This window comes from Impatiens glandulifera, chromosome 2, assembly GCF_907164915.1.
Source record: "Impatiens glandulifera chromosome 2, dImpGla2.1, whole genome shotgun sequence".
Classification (NCBI taxonomy): Eukaryota; Viridiplantae; Streptophyta; class Magnoliopsida; order Ericales; family Balsaminaceae; genus Impatiens; species Impatiens glandulifera.
The window spans coordinates 11,195,114-11,216,116 of NC_061863.1; the positions used below are offsets into that span (position 1 = coordinate 11,195,114).

At 31.3% G+C, this 21,003-nt stretch overlaps 2 protein-coding genes and 2 non-coding genes across 5 annotated transcripts; all 4 read right to left on the reverse strand.

Moving 5' to 3' along the window:
• Nucleotides 1–2,237: 2,237 nt before the first annotated feature.
• Nucleotides 2,238–2,309, reverse strand: TRNAW-CCA. Its single transcript has one exon. It is a non-coding gene; the product is annotated as a tRNA-Trp (tRNA).
• A 4,468-nt stretch (nucleotides 2,310–6,777) lies between these two features.
• Nucleotides 6,778–6,849, reverse strand: TRNAW-CCA. The gene has a single exon. It is a non-coding gene; the product is annotated as a tRNA-Trp (tRNA).
• A 681-nt stretch (nucleotides 6,850–7,530) lies between these two features.
• On the reverse strand, nucleotides 7,531–8,991 carry LOC124923654. The gene is made up of 2 exons (XM_047463616.1): nucleotides 8,672–8,991; nucleotides 7,531–7,871 (listed from the first exon to the last, which is right to left on the reverse strand). Exons 1-2 carry the CDS (start codon nucleotides 8,921–8,923, stop codon nucleotides 7,722–7,724), a joined length of 402 nt encoding a protein of 133 aa, XP_047319572.1. The 5' UTR covers nucleotides 8,924–8,991; the 3' UTR covers nucleotides 7,531–7,721.
• A 4,322-nt stretch (nucleotides 8,992–13,313) lies between these two features.
• On the reverse strand, nucleotides 13,314–20,575 carry LOC124926655 (cleavage stimulating factor 64). 2 transcript variants are annotated; one of them, XM_047466927.1, is made up of 11 exons: nucleotides 20,399–20,575; nucleotides 20,170–20,329; nucleotides 19,916–19,994; nucleotides 19,187–19,397; nucleotides 18,286–18,319; nucleotides 16,328–16,545; nucleotides 16,159–16,236; nucleotides 15,041–15,076; nucleotides 14,607–14,954; nucleotides 13,953–14,213; nucleotides 13,314–13,720 (listed from the first exon to the last, which is right to left on the reverse strand). In XM_047466927.1, the coding sequence occupies exons 2-11, from the start codon at nucleotides 20,204–20,206 to the stop codon at nucleotides 13,598–13,600; spliced, it is 1,425 nt and encodes a 474-aa protein (XP_047322883.1). In that variant the 5' UTR covers nucleotides 20,207–20,329; nucleotides 20,399–20,575; the 3' UTR covers nucleotides 13,314–13,597. The 2 variants fall into 2 exon arrangements, with proteins under 2 accessions (XP_047322883.1, XP_047322884.1); XM_047466928.1 differs by having other exon boundaries at nucleotides 19,223–19,397; nucleotides 20,399–20,574.
• Between the last annotated feature and the right edge of the window lie 428 nt (nucleotides 20,576–21,003).

A 21,003-nucleotide genomic window follows, 5' to 3' on the forward strand; every position in this document is an offset into this window, starting at 1 on the left:
CATCCTCATTCTCCATAGTGGCAAATGTCTTTTAACCACGTTTGAGACCTCGACTAAATTGCATTGCCGATAGTATACTCATTCCCTTTGATTCTCTTCTTGTTGGTATCACTCTAGTCTTTTCGTTATCCAAAATGATTAAGGAATCAGAATAAGGAACTATACAAGCGCATACTTGATCGAACCATCGTAGTCATAACACTACATCATAGTCGTACATAGGGACTATCGTAAATGAGATTGTTCCCTTCTAGTCTATAATCTGAGTTTGCACTCCCTTAGCCTCCCTGACCACCGGTTTGGCTGCCATATTCACGGACTTGACATTCCCCCTCTTTGGGTTGATGCGAAAACCCAAGTCACCCAACGCCTTAGTAACTTCATCATGCATAAAGTTGTGAGTAGCTCTAGTATCAATTAGTGCTTTGATGCGCCTTCTCCTAATCAAGCCTTCCATAAACATTGAGCCCCTCTTTGTTCCCTTGATCGGTTCCGCAACACTAGCCTTCAGAATATTAAGTAGTTTAAGGGATCCCATTTGCGACCCTTCTTCTTCCTCAGAGGACTTAGTTAACTAATTTAACCGTTGCAACATTTTCCCCCTTAAACGAGTACATAAACTTTATGTGATTAGTAGCACCACAAATATGACAAACTTTTGGCTTAGCCGATTCTTCATATTGCCTCCCTAATTTATTGTGTGGATGCCACTTTTTGGGTGGGCGGTCTCCCTCACCTTTCTCCTTATTATCACTATTGAACTTCGGCCTTTCCATAGACACCTTGAGCTCAATTAGCCTCTACGCAACCGCAATTGCCTTGGAGACATTCTACACCTTGGCCCTCTAGAACTCTAATTGTGCCCATGTTTTTAGGCCATTAACAAATATGAACTGGTTCTCTTGTTCTATGAGACTAGGCAACTCGAGCATCAATTCTTGGAACTCCTTGACTTACTATTTGATTGACTTGTTGTGCGCAAGTTGACTTAGCTGCTTTCGAGCCTCAAAATTGGCATTCTTTGGTAAGAATTGACCCTTAAACTCGGACTTGAAGTCTTCCCACGTTTTCATCCTCAACGTGCCTCGTTAAATGTCTACTTCACGTCTCCTCCACCATAGTAGTGTCATCTCTTTAAGGAAGAAATTTGCTATTTCCAACGTGGTACGATCATCAAGTATGTTTGATGCCCGAAAGTACCATTTCATGTTCCATAGGAAGTCCTCAACTTCCCTTGTATTCCGCAAGCATTTGAATAGAGTTAGCTTGGGAACATTTATCTTATGAGGTTCCACACCTCGAAGTTCCCCTCCATTCTACCCAATCTGACCTTCCATCAATTTGAGCTTCCCCATCATCTCCCTTCGAAGAGCGTCGATCATCGTATGAACTTCTCCTCGGATTGTCTCGAGCACTTCCATTCGGATATCATTAACATCCCCTCGAACCGATCTAAGCACTTCATCATGAATGATACGATTTGAATTGTTAATGATCTCCATGATTTCATTCTCTAACTTTTCGCCTGCCTCATCCAAAACCGTCACCATATCGGACACTACGTTAAATATCTCGAGAGCCTCTTGGTGCTCGCACATGTCTTCCTCAAGCCGGGTCATCTGCGCTTCCATGTTAGCATTTCTCTCGACGGACTTGCATCTCTTGGGACACTTTCCCTTTTGATGCCCGGTCGAAACTTTCGTAACTTTGGATCATGGATCCATCTCTTCTGCACAATCTTCTCTTGTTAAATGCGGAAGCACAAACGCGGCTCTGATACCACTTTTTCTTTGATACCACTTTTCATGGACAAAAACTCGATCACTTGAATAACTCCTTGTCTTGTGCGGCACTAGTCTAGATTATCTCAATACTAGATAGTCAGCCTATTAGAAGATGTAAGAAGAATAAACACTTTGAGAGAGAAAGAACTTGGAGAATATGAAATTGTATTACTTGTTGCTTGAGTTGTAGTGTACAAAACTTGTTTATATACAAGTGGAGGGATCTTTCTAGATCTTCCTTATCTTAAGATATTCTAGAGACTTCTATTATCTACCTAGACCTAGGAACTCATAGAGAATTCTAAAGAGTTTTATCATCTACCTAGTTTTAGGAAGTCCTAGAGAATTCCATGAAAGGAAAAGCCTAAAAAAATCTAGAACATTCTAGGATATGTGTATTAAGGCTCGACATATTTGAGGGTTTTGATCACCCAATTGAATGGGCTGTGACATCAAGCCTGACGTGAATCGAACACGCAACCTTCTGATCTGGAGTCAGACGCGCTACCATTGCGCCACAAATCCAATTGTTAAAAGTTTATTATAAATTTGTATTAATATATTAATTCTCAATACTTATAACTAATGGAAATAATACAATATTTATACTCGAGGTTTATTCCTGACCTAAAAATCTTTTTTATACTAAATGGAAATGTTTTCTTTCGTTTGTTTTTTTCTTTTTGTGTTTCTGTCAAGGTTTTTCCCAACAAGTGGTATCAGAGTCGAAGGTTCGTCCTTGGCATGGTGGAGTCTTCAAAAGGGACGTCAAATCCTTCGTCATCCTGGATGAGGACACCGATGTCGAATTTGAAGTTTGTGGTAGAAATCTTTGATGGAACTATGCATTTCGGCATGTGGCAATGTGAGGTTCTAGATTGTCTTTTTCAGTAGGGTCTAGATGTTGCTATTGAGGTCGGAAAGCCAGATGGTATAGAAGAAAAAGAATGGAGTATCATGAATCGGTTGGTATGCGGAAAAATTCGAGCGTGCATGTCTAGAGAGCAGAAGTATGCCGTGAAGAATGAAACTTCTCCATAGAAACTATGGTAAGCATTAGAGGACAAATTTCTGAAGAAGAGTGATCAGAATAAGCTCCTTATGAAGAAGCGGTTGTTCCGGTTTGATTACCAATCATGTACTACTATGAATGAACATATTACTATGTTTAATGAATTAGTAGTAGATCTGTTAAACCTTAATGTTAAGTTTGAGGTTGAAGATCTTGCTTTGATGTTGTTATTGTCCCTTCCTGATGAATTTGAACATTTAGAAACAACGTTACTTCATGAGAAGGGAAATGTTTTTTTGATGTTGTAAGTTCTGCTTTATATAGTCATGAATTGAGAAAGCAGGACAAAAGGAAAAACAAAATAGGTACAACAGGTGAAGCATTGATGGTCAAGGGCCGTCAGCAAAGCAAATCAAAAGGGAAAGGAAATAGATCCGAAAGTAAAGTTTCCAAAGACTAATGTGCTTTCTATCGTGAGAAAGGACATTGGAAGATTAACTGCCCAAAGTTGAAGAAGAAAGAGAAATATTCTGAAGATGCAAATGTTGCAGAAAACAAAGGTGATGCAGATTCAGAATACTTTTTATCAATGTTACACACAACATCACATCCTGACGCGTGGATATTGGACTCAGCCTGCACTTATTATATGACATCAGTTCGAAGGTGGTTCTTTGACTTTAAAAAACTAGATGGTGGAGTTGTTTACATGGGAGATGCCAGTACATGTAAAATAAAAGGGATAGGTTCAATCAAGCTGAGAAATGATGACGGATCCACCAGAATTATCAAAGATGTTCGGTATATACCGAATATGAAAAAGAATCTCATTTCTTTGGGGGCCTTGGAGTCAAAATGCCTACATGTGAAATTGGAAAATGGAATTCTTAAGGTAATCTATGGAGTGCTAGTGATGTTGAAAGCTATCAAGAAAAGCAATAATTTATATTATTATCAAGGTAGTACAGTTAATGGGGCAGCAAATGTATCAACTTCCGGGAGCAGTAAGGAGTTAGAGACAACAAAGTTATGGCATATGCGATTGGGGCATGCTGGTGAGAAATCTATGCAAACTCTTGTCAAGTAAGGATTGTTGAAAGGTTCAAAAGTTTGTAAGTTAGATTTTGTGAATATTGTATTCTGGGAAAACAAAGGCGAGTAAAATTTGACATTATTATCCATAACACCAAGGGTATTTTGGATTATGAGCACTCAGATGTCTAGGGACCTGCCAAGACTCCTTCTCTTGGAGGTAGACATTATTTTATTACTTTTATTGATGATTTTTCTAGAAGAGTATGGGTGTTTACTATGAAGAATAAATGTGAAGTGTTTGGGATTTTTCTTAAACTAAAAACTCAAGTTGAAGACGAGACATGAAGAAAGATCAAAATTCTCTGGACTAATAACGGTGGAGAATATAAGAATGATTCATTCCAGAAGTTATGCCAAGAGTGTGGCATAGTTCGACACTTCACAGTCAGAAAAACACCACAACAGAATGGAGTATCGGAACGTATGAACAGGACATTAGTGGAGAAAGATCGATGTATATTGTCTAATGCTGGGTTAGACAGAAAATTTTGGGCAGAAATTGTGTCATACGCTCAACATTTGGTAAATCGCATGTCATCATCTGCACTTAGTGGCAAGACTCCATTAGAGGTATGGTTTGGAAAACCTGCAACTGATTATGATTTTTTGCATATTTTTGGTTCTATTGTATATTATCATTTAGTTGAATCAAAGTTGGATCAACGAGAAAAGAATGCCCTTTTTATGGGATTTACTACGGGAGTTAAAGAATATCTCCTTTGGTGTTTGGATGCAAAGAAAACTATTATCAGTAGAGATGTTACTTTTGATGATTATTCAATGTTGAATAAGGTAACACCAGACAAGATTGATTGTACTCCGCAACAGGTGGAGTTTGAGCAGATAAAGATAAGCCTAACTATAAGTGACTCTCCAACGACAGACGAAGAGTTAAATGAGGAAGAGGTTCCGGCCCAAGAACCTTCAGAACAACGTGAATCAGTTACTTTGAATAGACCAAGACGAGTTATTCAAAAACTAGGTCGGTTTGTTGACATGGCGGCCTATGCACTTCTAGTCGTAGATGATGTTCCATCCATTTTTTCAGATGTTAGTCGAAGTACTGAAAATGGAAAAAGGAGAGGTGTTATGGAAGATGAGATGCAATCTATTTAGAAGAATGAAACATGCAAGTTGACGCATCTACGAAAAGGGAAGAAGGCTATTGGTTGTAAATAGATCTTTGCTAAAAAAGGATTTCCCGAAAAATTTGATGTTCGCTACAAGGCAAAATTGGTAGCTAAAGACTACGCTCAGAAGGAAGGAGTTGATTATAATGAGGTACTTTCTCCTGTTGTTAAACACTCTTACATTAAAATTTTGTTGGCCTTGATAGCATAGATGAATTTGGAGCTAGCTCAACCAGATGTAAAGACCGCAGACATACACGGTCATTTGAACGAGGAAATCTACATTTATCAACCAGATGGATTCAAAGTTGCTGATAAAGAAAATTGGGTTTGTAAGTTGAACAGATCATTGTACATGTTGAAGCAATCGTCGAGACAATGGTAAAAGCGACTTGACAAGTTTATGATTGAGCACAAGTACACAAGAAGCAGATTCAGTTCATGTGTGTATTTGCGCAAACTGCAAGATGAGTCTTATATCTATTTACTCTTGTACTGTACGTTAATGATATGTTGATAGCATCAAAGAGCCAATATGAAATTGACAAATCGAAGGCTCAATTGGGTAAAAAGTTGGAGATGAAAGACATGGGAAAAAACAAATTTGAACATTGTTTAAATTTGGTAAACATATTTCGCGTTTGAGTCGGCGATGAAGAGCATCAATTGGAAGCACTAAAGAGTTATTTTTAATATTGAAGATTAGTATTTGGATATTGTGCCAAGGTGGAGATTTGTTGTTTTTAGCACAATTAAATCCCACATCGGAAGATGATGGAAGTGAAAGAAGTTTCTTAGTATATAAAAGAAACTATATTGACAATTAGAATAAATCCCACATCGGAAGATGATGAGAGTTAGGGAAGTTTCTTAGTGTATAAAATAAACTCTCCCCTCTTTGGTTTATTGCACATTTGCACCCAATATTTGTATCTCTTCTTCTTATTAATTGATAGCCTTAGTGCTCGGAAATGTAGATAACATTTTGGTCGAACTCCGTTATCAAATTCTGTTAGTGTTCTTTCGTTTGTTTTCTTCTTTTTGTGTTTTTGTCAGAATTTTTCCCAACCGTTGTTAACCCATAATTGAAGTGGATGGTTATGTCTTGAAAATTGAATCTAAGAAACAACTACTATCTGCAACGCAATTGATTGTGATGGAAATAACATAATTTACCCACTCACATTAGTTGGTATAAAAACTGAAAATATCGACTCATGACATTGATTCTTTAAGTTGTTATTGAATGATATTGGATCTGATTTTTCGGATGGTGTCGGTTTGAATATCATGTCAACGATTTGATTGATTATTGTATTGTTTAATTAGTACATTTTTATTTATTGTTTATTATATTGTATAATTAAAGGGATTTTAACTATTGTGAGTAATGTTTTTTAAGGAGTGGAGCATATATTTTGTGTATGACATTAGTACACTAATTGGTCAATAAAATAAAGGGGTGATCTAAAATATATTTTTAAAATTGAGCAAAATTGACATATCCAAAGCAATTAGATGAGAATATTCTACAATAAGAAAAATTAAAATTAGCTATTTGTGTTGCAAGAGTTGTTGTTTCAGTCCTAAAAAACATTTACAGAGACATTTCAACTAATTCGGCTAATTCATTCACATAAGTCGTGTGATTAAACCCGACCTAGTCTTTTTTTTAAGGACGACATTCAGCTATTTCATCTACGTACTTGAGGATGGACATTCGGCTATCGGCTAATTCGTTTACATTAAAAAAAAATGAACCTGACGTGAATCGAACACGCAACCTTCTGATCTGGAGTCAGACGCGCTACCATTGCGCCACAGATCCAATTGTGAAAAGTTTATTATAAATCTTTATTAATATATTAACTCTTAATACTGACAATAAAACATTCAATAAAAACATATTTTCAATTCAACATGTATTTAAGTTTGATATTGCTATATAGGTGGTTATAAATCAGATCAAACATATTTTATAATTAACAAATAAGTTAAATAATTTAAAACAAATAAAAATAACATATTGAACTATTAAACATATTAAGTCATATTTAATCTTAGCAATTCAAATAATTCACTACTAAACGTTTAACAAATAAGTTAAATCAAACCAGACATTTGTGATTGACTAACTAAACCTCAAACTCAAAAACCTTGTTTGATCGATGTGGATTATTTTTAAATAATTAATTACATAATCAAATTTTATATAAGTTTTAAGCACATAATCAAATGTTCACTACAACACTAAATTATAATATTACTTTATTTTTATAATATCCTAAACTATTAAACTAGCAATATTTTGATTATTTTCTCTAAATAAATCACCTACTAAACAAGTTTATCCCCAAATAATCTAAGATCAATTAACTCTAAGACATGGTTAAACAAGTCTCGGATTATCTGTTTTTACTTTCTTTATAATGTTTGATTTGTCAACACTTTTGAAATAATAATAAAAAAATTGAACATTAAATTAATCCTAAAGAAATCAAAATTATTTCAAAACAATCCATTAACTATTCTTCATGAAAAAAAAAACATTACAATGGAAAAGAAACAAACCATCCAAAAGGTAACACTACATTATAATATATTTCTTGATTTATACTTTATTTTCTACAAAATAAACTTTAAAATATAAACACAAACCTATTAGATGCAATATATAGTAAATATATAATAATTAATTAATTAATTAGAAGACATTAATGGATTGGAATTCGTCTGGGGATTACCTCCGCCGTCCACCGGTGGCGCTGTCTGCCTCCTCCTCCTCCTCCTATAGCCGGAAATAGTACTCATAGCAACTAATTCTTCTTCTTCTTCCACCACTCCATCATCCTAAATTATTAAGAAATTATCACACTATTTAACACAAAATTGGAAGACCCAAGTAGTAAATTTTTTAAATTATTTTGTTAACGTAGGAAACTAGCATGAATACATAATCATGACCTCCCGTAATTGTATTTAGAAAGCTGAGTTTCGTAATTCTTTCATGCTATACATGTTGTCGGGCACGAACCTAATCTCAAAAGCTGAGAATATTCATCTCTTGTAACTATTTTTACTACTAAGTTAAAATAGAGAACAAGTCCATTTAAATTTAAAAAGTGTTAAATGGAAATTGAACCTGTCACCGTTTTTTATCATTTGAAAAAAAAATCACATTATTATAATGTTATGGATGATCTATAAACTAAATAAATTTTGATTGTGACCCACAAAACAATCTTAATCTAAATAATATATTGTGCTTGTTTGATCTTTGGTTATTAGAATAAAATTCAAGTTTTTATCTTAAAACTCAACCATATATAATATCAATTATCTAATCAATTAAATTTATATTTGAATACCAAATTTTCATTTATTTTTTTTTATAATTGTAAACAAAAATATATAGAGAGGAAAGATAGTTTGGTAAAAAAATTTATTAAAAATCAATTGGTAATCATACAAGGGTTTTTGGAAGAAAAAAACCTCAAACAAAACCACTCCTCAAACTAGGATTTTATTTTAGATATCAAAAGATCTCAAATTTAATTCTCATTAAAAACCCTAATCATATTCCAAGAATAAACCCTAGGTAAAAAAAAGGTAGATGTTCATGCATGACAACTTGGATATGTAAAACTAACCTTATCAGAATCAACAAAATCACATGTACTGCCTGATGAATCTTTAGAATCTTGGTTTTTGGATGGTTTGGTCGAGAAGAAATGATCTAAACCCAAGCACTTAAGGATGGCAGTAATGATCTCATTAACCAAATGATGAAATGAGTTCATATCTACCATTAATTCTTCTTGATTCTTTTCTGATAAACTTTCTTTTTCTTCCTCCACCGTTTGATCATGTTCTTGATTAATCTTATCATCACGATTCCCCATTAAAGAAAGAAGAAGAAGAAGAAGCTAGAGAGCTACAATTGACTGTCTTCTTATTTATTATTGAGACTTTAAATCTTGACCTTGGTAGTTGGCTTTTGTCTGTTGTCTTTATTATATATGGGAAGAAGATTTAAATGTAAAAATTATACAAAATATTAAAATGGTGCTCCAACTTCAATCATATGTTATAAAGAGTTAAAAAAAAATATCAAATTTTATTTATTTATTTTTTTCTGCATGTCTTCTTTAAATTCAATCTTAATATATCGTTTTTCATTCATCGCATCACTTAGATTATTAATTTAAATACTTTCATTTTTTAAATATTTTATCATTATATTTTAATACTTTTAATTTTTTAATCAAAATTAATTTATAAGAGATCAAAAAGTAACGAACTCATTTTTTTACTAACAATGTCTTAAGTTGAAATACAGTAAGTTAACTTCTTTCATAAAAAAATCATTATTATTAAAAATAAATAAATTAAATACTCAAAATGACCCATAGTTAACATTTTCTTAATTATGAGACATTTATTTAAATAACCAATAGATTCGACTTGGTTTATTTTAAAATATTAATTTTTGAAGAGATGGTTATTTTTTTATACAAAGACTATAGATTTAATATATAATATTTATAAAAATAAAATATATTTTAATATTTTAATTAATAAAATAAGATATAATTATTAAGGTGGTTTGAATTTTTATAATAAATAAAACCGAACAAACACTCCATCATAATAAATGTAAAATATTTTACAAACATTAAGTACGTCAGAGATATATGGTAAAAATAGAATTTATTAAATTGAAATATATTATTTTCTGTATACTATTTTGAGACTATTGAATTCTTCTCTCTTTTCTTTTTCTTTCCTTTGTATAGTAAGGACGGTTGCATTTATTCTAACACTTTCAAAAAAATCTTTATTCGAATTATGGTTTTATTTATTTATTATTACATGTATTAAGTAAAATAAATTTATTTCAAACATTTATTATCATTATTATTTTATTGATTTCTTTCTACTTTATTATTCAAAAGAAAATATTTCAAAGTTTGTTCATGATTTGAATTTTATCTCTTAATATAATTTATTTTTATGAAGTAGATAATTAACATGATTGAATTGCTATTCGAATAAAGTAGATAAATAGATTGGTTTGGGATTGAAGTTATTCGAATTAAATATTTAAAAATTAGTGTAGCTTAGTATTGTTTAGTTTCAACTTCTTAACGTTTTTATTTTGATTTATTTTATATTATAATTATTATTTTATAAAAAATAAATATTATTATTTATTTTAAATAATATTTTAACTTTTTTTGAATTTATAAAAATATAATTAAATCACTTTATATTAAAATAAATCTTAATCACATTAGTTAAATTATAATAAAATTAGACTAATGTGATTATAATAAAAAATTAAATATTATTTTTTTTAGATTTTATACTTTTTAAATAAATGTGGTAAAAAAATGTGTTGATCAAATATAAATGTGCTTGCTAAATGTGAATCATCAAAATGTATTAGTGGTTCAAAGATATATTAAATAAGTTAAAAACGTATTAAACATGGATTGTATAAAGACTTTGAATACAAAAATGAGTTAAATCAATTTAATTTGTAAAAAAAAAAATTAATTGACATTATCTAGTCCTAGATAAATAAGCCATGTACCCAAATTAACTCATACTTAATTTATATTAATAAATAATAATTAAATAGCAGGTTAAAAATAAATTTATTTTGAATTGTATATAATTTGGACAATACAATTTTAGTTTATTTGTCTAGTAAATCATATTTATTCAAAATTTTCAAATTGATTCCCTTTTGAACATTTTTTAACCAAAGTTTGTTTTCTTAGGATTATACAATTTTTCATAATAAACTTCACTAAAATTAATATGATACATCAACCTTTTATGTCAAAACTTAAATTAAATGTAATATATGAAATATTCAAAATGATCCCTTTTATCTAAGAATAAAAATAGATTTTGATGGAAAAAATAAAATTCTCATCCATGCTTTATTTTGGCTACTTGTGCATCATTGTAATGTAAGCTATAAAATCTTATCAAATTATTAATTAATTTTTTTTCAGAGATGTATTATCAAATAATTCAACCATCACATCCCATCCCATAAAAATATCATTTTCTTTTCAAACTGATCATTTAAATTATGGACTAAAATGCTAAAATAATAATTTATTTTGTTATAATATTTTTAAAAAATTTGCATATCTTAGACAGGTATAATTTTTTGGTTTTCAGCTAGTTGTATTGTAGTAATGATAGTACCTGCTCACCCATAACACAGATTCCATTTACGTGTCTTTTTCTTTTTTGTAATATTCCTCTTGTTAATATGCCTTAAACATTTTTCTTTTCTTTTCTTTTCTTTATTTTTGTTAAATCTCTTAAAATCTTTTTTGATAGATTGAATTATGGCAGGAACATGACTCATAAATTATTATTTTAATATTTCCCAATATTGAATCACAAACTCATCATCTCTCTATATAAAAATTATTGTGCTCTCTTCTCATAATTATTTTAAGGACTTTTTATTTGAATATGATATTTTAGGTTGGGTCAGATTCAGCTTTTGTTTTTGTTTTTTTTAATAATTGAAATTATTTAAAAGTGAAGATAGGTGATGATTAAGGTAAATATATTTATTATTTATTTTTATTTTATTTTTTTATATAAAAATACTTAAACAAATATTAATACATAGTAATAAAATAAAATATATATATATAAAATATATATTATTTTAACATTTTGATTAATAAATTTAGTGTGTTAAATGGACGAGAGATAGAATAAAATAAAATGTAATTATATTGAGTTATTTTAATAATTCTAAATAAACTTTTAGTATTTAAAACTTTGTAGATTTATTTTTTTAAACAACTAAAATTTTATTTGAGCATTTTTAATAATAAAATATTAAAATATATTTTTTTATATGAAATTTAAATTTAATATAAATAAAATAAACTAATTAATTTGGTGTTTAAAATTATAATGATTGTGTAATCTAATTTGGATAAACTATTTCATTTGAATTGAAATTAGATTGTATTAAATTTGAATAGAACAAGATTATTCAAATTACAGAAACAAAAATTAATTATTTACAACAACTAGCTTCTTCTCCCTATTTGGTATACCTTCTTTCTTTATTAACCAAGCCATCATAATTATATTCTTATATTTATCATAGATTTAAAGATTTTATGGTATTTTTCATTTGAAGTGTTGAATCTGCCTAAGATTAATTAAAGAAATAATGTTCAGATTAATTTTTTTTTTAAATATACTTTATCAATTACAATAACAAATTAGAGGTATTACTTTGAACCAAAAAAATAAATTTAAAGCTAATAGTAGATAGATAAAAAATAGACTTTTATAATTACTATTGATTAAAAAGAAAATTAGCTAGTATAGCAACACAATATTGTTGAAATTTTTTAAATCCAACATAAACCTTTTGTTTTTGTTAATTAAGTGATTTATATTATCTATAGAAATAAGAAAAGTGAAATGAACATATTAAACATGAATTAACAAAGCAAAAATTAAAAAAGAAAATACAATATATTAAGTAAGAGATAAAAAGATAAATTACTATAAAAACACCCTAAATTCAATCCAAATTCAAACAATATTAATTAAATTCAATTAAAATTCAACCCATATTAATTAATATAATGGTTTGAATTACGGATTTAACAAATTTAATTTGCATATTAATATTTGATTAAAGGGGAGTCGATTTGATTAAAGGGGAGAGGATTAAACCCGGGTAAAAACAAATAGTGAAACTGGGCATCCAACACAATACAATACAATACATGGTCATGAAAATGTTCAACATTCGTCAAACTTTATATATATCATTGTCTCAACCATACCTATTTCTCGATTTCGTATAATCCCAAATATGTAAATATGGAGGTTGAATTCCCCTTAGTTAGTCAATTTGGTATATCATATGATCTACTATTTTGGATAAGGAGTTATTTTGAATCATTAAAACAATTTCATATCAAGTGTTGTTTTGCCTAAATTTATTTAAATTCCAATTTGTAGGGAAATGAGTGCATACACCATTGTTATGAACCTCAAGACTCCATCCAAAATATCTTTATTTGGAAATTCATCGGTGGGATTCTTAGTGACGACATATTTGTGAGAAAATGTTTCACCATTGTTAGTCGTTGTTACTTAAATAAGGACATTTAACAAATTAAAACATTTAAACTAAGTTTACAGAAAACTTCAAACACATGAGACCATAGAATCCGATATAATCAGTCATTCAAACAAAAAGTCAAAGCCAAAAACAAGAACAATTCTCTAAACACATGTCCATAATTAAATCCGAGTCTGCAAAATTTGAGCAGTTATCATTTAAGAGTTTCTATACCGCCAAGTTGAGATACTCGGAAAAAGAAAACAATATATATCCCCAGCCTATATGATTCCATCTTTCAAGTAAATCAATGAACTTTACAACTAAAACAAGTCTAATATCAAGGCTTCTCTGATTATCGAAATCCTACGTACAGTTAACTAGTAGCACGTTGGAGAAAGAAAAAAATAAAGAAGCCGTGATTAATGTACTTACCTGATTTATATCATCTAAGCATTTTCTGCAGTTGAATCACCTGCTCCCTTTGATCAGGTGGTAAGGAGTTCAGCTGCTCCTGTGTAAGACTTAATACTTGTTGCAGTAAAGCCGACTCAACCTCAGGAGGAATCTGTTAAAAACATTTCAAATCGATTCAAATAAATTAGTTGAGATGGATTTTGATTTACCTAATTGAGGAAATTATAATATATTAATTGAGATATTTTAGGGATACTGATTTATCATTAATTAAAGAAAATCAGCTCTTATACTTGTATAAATAAGTATATATCAAAAAAATTCAGCATGTTTCATACATAAGATATTGAAATTTATTGTTGCAGTAATGAGATATAATGTACCTGAGGAGCCTCAGGCATCGGGATTTGCTTTCCAGATAAATATGGTCTTGATAAAGATGAAGAATTGCTTCCGCCAGCTGCTGAGGAAGGTAAATAATCTCCGCCTTCTAATTTAATCATTTTTGGAGGCCGGTTTGATGGATCTAGTGCATCCATGACTCGTTTTTCTTTATCGGGTAATCCTGAAATCGAACCAGGATAGCGTTGTCTTCCATAGGCACCAGCTGCTGTGCTAGTTTTTGGTAACACTGAAGAACTGGACTGTTAATACACGGAGAAACAGATGCGTAAGTTTAAATTCACTTTCTATTTATGTAGATATTTTGTATAACAACATACTTCAAAATACTCATCAAAATATGCATTTTCTGAAAGCTCTAGAAATGAGAATAAAGAGTGATTTGCTAAAAATATCAGCATTTAGGAGTTGTTAATATCAATATTATATAATCCTCTCGTCCTTAAATATGCATATCACTAAGGCAGTATTTGATAACACATTTTATAGACTTAATCTAAATTTGAATTAAGTTAGTTATTACTTAAATCACTTAATTATTTATATTCCTCATGATTCTAACACCTAAATGTTATAAACTGTACCACAATGCAACATGAAACGCATAAAATTATCAGGACAAGATTAAATAGAACCTGAATTTCAGATGTAGCAGTAGAAACACCCAAAGGCGGTGCGCGCGCAGATGTAAAGCTTGAAAGTCCAGGATTTCCAGGCAATATGCGTTGAGATACCTGAGGGAGCTGAACTTGGGACGGAGTTTGATGTTGTGGGAAAGAAGAAAACTGTCCCTGTGACAAAATGTTTGGCCTTACAGAAGGTATGGCGCCTTCTGAAACCCTAGGGGCAAAATCGAGCGGCAACTTATTCTGCACAGTTTGAGGCCCGAGAAGAGACTGAGCTCTTGTCTGTTGCCCTAGTTGGGTATCATAAGGTAAAGATGGTGTAAGTGGGGTAGATTGCCGAATATTTGGCATTTGCAACTGCACGTTTAGAAAAAAGGGAAATTATCAACCATTAGATACCAAATTGGAGGAAGAAATAAAAGGGTCGGGAGAATTAGACCAACCATCTGAGGGCTGACCATTCCTAGCATTATTTGCGCCTGTAGAAAGAATTGGAAGAGAAGATTTAAGATGTGATAAATGGAAAATTAAGCATACAATATAATCAATAAACAGTGATGATCTATTAGGATAATTTAACATATTCAGACAGAGATGCTGGAAAAAATGAAATGTTCAGGTCAAAGAATTTTTCAGTTTGAAAGTATTACAACCATAATTGAAGAAATCAAACAACTGGCATAATGATGAAAGAAACAATAAAACCATAGTAGCTGAACATCACAGATTGGGCAATAGAAGATTTTGACAAGGAAAATGTTAAGATTATGAGAAGTATCGCTAAATCTAAACAATGAGCATAACATGTCCTATCCGGATCAATAATGTCTAATCCTACAACTAGTGATTATTTGATACGACAGAATTCCAAATGATACTCATCGCTTTTTTTATTTTTAAGACAAGGAAACCATGGAGGAAGCTGGCATAGCATCCCACTGTCATGTCCGCTCACTTCAATCAAGGTGCCTTTTGTGGAAATCAAACTTAAGATCTTAACCGCCTAAGTTAAAGTCTCTTACGCTACCCTAAGCGGGTATCTATTTTGGTATGTACATAATTGCTCCCGATACACATCCCGTTATTATTGCAATTTCATGTTATGCATACTACCGTGAACTTCATTAATGATGTTTAAAGAGCTCTTTCATATTTATATTATAAACACATAAACATGAAGATCACAAATCGGGCAACAGAAGATGCTAACAAGGAAAATAGTAAAGCTATGTTTTACAGGTAATAATAAAGGCATGGAAACGTGGTCAAAGAAGGAGATGACAAAATCGGAAAGAGCTAAACCTAGGAAATGAGTAACCCTTGTACTTTCCATTTTTTCTCAAATGAGTACTACTGACACTTAGATTACTTTTTTCGAATTCATGACTACACATGAAGTGACTTGTACATACTTGGTTCTTTTCCAATGATAGCAGATGGGACCTCATGATTATTAATAGAAATTTCATTTTTTTTAAAAAGAACATGAAAAACCTTTGCATAGTATAACTAAAATATAGCTAAATGGATAAGAACCTCATTGTTAAAACAAAACAATTACCTGAAAGAGAGCTTTTGGGAAGTTTGGATTATTGAGCAATAGCTGACGTGCTTGTTCCTTGTTATTCATAGCCATTGCCTGAGAAGGAAACAGCTTTAGTTCTACCAAATAATAGAATAACACTATACTTTTTGCACATATGGTTTTGGATATAGTGCTAAGTGGTCACCTTCAGCTCGCTCATAATACCAGTTAACTGATTCCTGGACATTTTTGCTAGATGAAGAGTTAAAGGATCGTTAAACATTCCACGTGGGCCTTGCAAACCATTTTGATTCAATGATTTAGCAGTCTGCGCACCACCAAGAGCATTTGACATGAATGATGCAGCAGCTATAGCAGATTGGAGTCCAATTGGCTGATGGCTGCTAGAGTCCCCAACAGTTGCTGGATCAGAAACATATATTTTCAGAATCAGGATTTTGCCACAAGAGAATTATAATAAAGGAAACATCATAATAATCATTTAATGAAATTTTGACTAGGCTTGTTCTTTTCATTTATATTTTTTATTTTTTGCTTTTAGTGATTATAACCTCCATCCATTGAGGCTATCTAGCCTTGTGTCGAGACCTATTCTTTCACCATTTTTCTTTCTTTCTCCATTTCCTTCTCAATAGTGTTTGTATTGCAAGAAGTATCTTTTGGGACTTGTCTCACAAACTTTATTTTTTCAAACAAAAATTAATAATATAGTAAGTACTTAAGAACATATTCCTGAGTTTGAGTAATAACCTTGTTAGATGTAGGTTATAGAAAATAAGGTTATTTGGGGTTATCTGTGTAAATGATGCATACAATTGTTTTTTTAAAGTAGAGAGTATTTTGGATATTTTGGTTGATGATTTGAGTGATGTGATTGATGAGTAAATTGTTGATTGGATATTGGGTTATTTGGAGATAATCTCAAATAACCCACATCAAACAAGGCCTAAGAATTTGAGAAGAGACTTAGATAATATTTCTTCATGTTAATCAAAGAATAATTTCATTAAGGGACTATGATGCTATTTATAGAACTAAAACCTAATACTAATAGAAACCAAATACTACCAAAGAAGATAACATAAATTACTACCATAATTATCCTACCAACTAATACAAATTATCTAATACTTCTAATTAACAGGCAATGTGATCAGACTTTTGAAACCCTAATCTCTAATTTGTATCAGATTATTTGGCTAGAGCTCTTAAAGATGTAGGTTAACACAATACTTGTCAATAGGACCAAATGACTTGGTAGTTTAGTTCACAGCTACACGACTAAGGTCAATAAAGATGAGAAGATAATGTAGTGTTCCAATATTGGACCTATCTTATTTTCTTATAAAGTAAGCAAGGTACATGCATGGTCTTGAGTGGTTAAGAGAATGAAAGGTCATTGTAAGGTTAGGACTTTGCAATTTGGACACGCACAATGAACATGATGCAACAAAGTAGGTAACAGTTCTAAATACATTGTATGTGAACTAGGGAATGTATCTTATTCTTGGATAAGCTGTAACCATTCCATCGCAATCAAAACTATTTATTATTCGTTTTCCAATTCATAATTATTTTGAAATCATTGCCTTCTTTGCTACTATAAAATAATCAGAAACATAGGATCAAGTGAGTAATATATCAGTAACAGATAACTAAAATATGGGAAATTGTCATTCTAGAATCATTAAGTAGTTTTTCTCCTTCATTGTGATAATCTGAAACTCTGGAATGTATTATTAAATATCCTGGGAGAGGATTGTTATATGACTCAAACTTTTGTGAACTTAAATACACCAATTTTCTACAAAAACAATCATTTTGCTCCAGTATCTGGTATGTAACTAGATAATAGTTTTTTCAAATAAATATTATTTTGCTCCATTACTTTGCATCACCATCCTCACTCCATAAGAAGAGAGGCAGACTATTACAGATTTTTGAATTGTTAAAGAAACCTTATTCATATATATTTCATTCAAAATAATTATAGAACCTTTGAACTAATGTGCATTTTTCCAGAGTTTGGGTATGTAATTTTGCCTGGGAGCGATAAAGGTTGGTTTCAGACAAGACAGTAATATTTACAACAGAAAAATAAAACTCCACAAGTAAATCCATCGAAAAATGTAGAAAACTAACCAACATTTGTTGCCATTCCAGGTCCACCATGGCCCTGCATCAAATAAAAATACCTTTGATAAGCTGTAACGAACCAAGAACGGGATAAGACAATGAGAATAATGGGATGGACTTAGATAGGTTAAATGTGGGGATTGCAGAGTTTGCCTCACGGCTACAATCATTCATATCATAAACCTCAACTACCTCCTAAACATTAAATACTAAATGAAACCCTAGCAGCCCACACAACCGTTCAGCCCAAAAGACAGTCTATCCACTAACATCTGGCCTTTTGCAAATAAAAAGACAGAAAAATAAAATATGCTTCAAATATTAAAAGTCCCCAAAATAACCCGTGACGTAATCTTACTAGAGCCGAACTCTGATAGTAACCTAAGGTCAGATTCATGAAGATTTAGAAAGTGAAAAAACGAATCAATGAGTACTAAAATAGATATGTTGAAAATATATATCGCTCCTAATACCCATCGCCATTGCAACAATACATCTTAATACCATCTGTTCCCCAGTAAGGGACTGACTATCATAGGCAAAAAAAAAAAAAAAACTATCTTCACAGGCATCTATGTATTTGCAAATGATAATGTTGCAGTTGTTAAATATTAGGGAGGGTTAGGATATGATTGTAAATATAGTAAGTGGTATGAATGTAAAATATTTATAGTAAATAGATATAAATAAGGTATAATTATTAGAGCATGTTGAATGAAATGAAAATTTACAGTCTTCTCTCATCTCCCAGAATCATCTATTCTCTCATCTAAGGGGCTTAATTAGACCATTCTTATCTCTCACCTCCTTTCTGCCCTAATATTCAATCAGGTTCATAACAGATAACTGAATGCACTTTTAAAAAAAGATAACTGAATGTATTTAGTAATCGTGCTGTAGCCTATACCATGGCAGCTGAAGGCATGAGATGCTGCAGAATTACCGGATCTTTGTTTTTCTCTGCATTTTTGTCATTTTCAGCGAAATCTACCCTCAATTGGCGTCCATTGATATCATATCCCTGTAGATTCCGTCTAGCACTTAAAGCAGTTTCTTCATCCTTATATTCGCAAAATCCATATCCTTTAGGTTTTCCAGTTTCCCGATCAATAACTAACCTGAAAGTAAGTAACAAAACTATATCACTTGCTTTGTGAAGAAACGAGATCATTTCACACCACAAAAATAATAATAATTACTAAGAGGAGACATAAACTATCCTCCCAACTTAAGAAGTAGAGAACATAATAACTCTACCCAACAACATATCTAATATGGTTCAAGGTATGATATCAGATCCTAATTCTAAGAATCAATAACAGCATAAAAGAATATTGCTAACATTTCCTTACCACCAGTGTTATCCACTAAAAACTAGTATAGATAATACTGTAATTTCTACAAGACACGCCATGAACCCATCGTCATCCTCAGTCTCATGATGATATTGTAATTGCCAAGTCATTACACAGTAAAATATGAATTCCCCTCTTGAAACAGTTCCATTACAAGAGTCTAGATTTAAATAACATATCCTTCAATTAAAAGTTTGTACTAACTCAATTCTATGATAGCCATTGCACCTTTTGTTTTTGATCTATTTCAACAAATAAAAATAACCCATATCTTTGTTTACCTGAACGATACTACAGGCCCAACCTCCTCACAGATTTGCACAAGCTGTTCTTCAGTAGCATCATAAGGTATATTCCCAACTATAATCCAAAGATAAAAGGCAGGAAACATGTCATTTCATTACCAGTTCCCAGTTCACCAGATTTAAAGTGAACAAAATAAAAAATGATTTCAGGGTTAATTCAAATTGACGAATCAAATCAACAAAGGAACTTCCTTTCCAAGCAATTTTTCATTAAGGAGAGAAAAACGAACCAAAAACACAGCGGCGCTGAGAACTGGGATTGGCCATCAGTTTTAGAAGCAGCAAAAGCTAATTCTTGTATTCAATTTGTTCCCCATGTATAACATTTTCCGTCAGTTCCAATCTCTATTCAATAGCCTGCTAATCGCTGTTGCTGCTTCAGCGAGAAAACTGAGAAACGCTATACATATCAGACTTGGATACTGATTACAGATTCAGAGTAAAGTAGGGATTGTTTACCAGAAATTGATAGAGATGGAATTGGCGGGCTCTAAAATCTTGATCCGCCGGAGATAGATGATGATAATTTGGAAGAAAGAGATCCTTTTCCTGTCCAGAATCGAGGCGGGACGCAACGACGGCCGGACGGAGAATCGCAATACTGTATATTTTTGTCCTGATAATATACCTACCGTTATTCCCAAATCCCTAAACTTTTTTTTTCATGACCTTTTAACTACAATTTTTTTTCTTTTGGTAAATAAAACTTGATTTTTTAGGTGTTAAAATAAATAAATCACTATGAAACGAAATTAGAAGTGAAAATCTTGTTAATTGCAATTAGTCACAACAACTTATCGGAAATTTGAGAATACAAAAATTAAACCCTAAGCAGTAGTTCTAAATGTTGAATATGTAATATATAGCTTCAAAACTGGTGTAGACAAGAAAGAGATGCGTAAGAATTCTTTTTTTGTCGGGATTTGTTTTTATTCATGTGAAATGTTGGGTTAATTTCTATAACGAGCAAAACCCTCTTTTTGTTTTAACGATAACATGAGACGTATCTAAAGATCAAATAAATATATTAACACTAAATTCAAATTTTGGATTTTAAATTTTGC

Coding starts and splice junctions, on each gene's coding strand:
- LOC124923654 (XM_047463616.1), bottom strand. CDS start 8,923: ATGGGGAATCGTGATGATAAGATTAATCAAGAACATGATCAAACGGTG. Junction 7,872..8,671: donor ATTTTGTTGATTCTGATAAG/GTTAGTTTTACA, acceptor TTAATAATTTAG/GATGATGGAGTGGTGGAAGA.
- LOC124926655 (XM_047466927.1), bottom strand. CDS start 20,206: ATGGCCAATCCCAGTTCTCAGCGCCGCTGTGTTTTTG. Junction 18,320..19,186: donor TCATGCCTTCAGCTGCCATG/GTATAGGCTACA, acceptor TATTTGATGCAG/GGCCATGGTGGACCTGGAAT. Junction 15,077..16,158: donor TCCCAAAAGCTCTCTTTCAG/GTAATTGTTTTG, acceptor TTCTTTCTACAG/GCGCAAATAATGCTAGGAAT.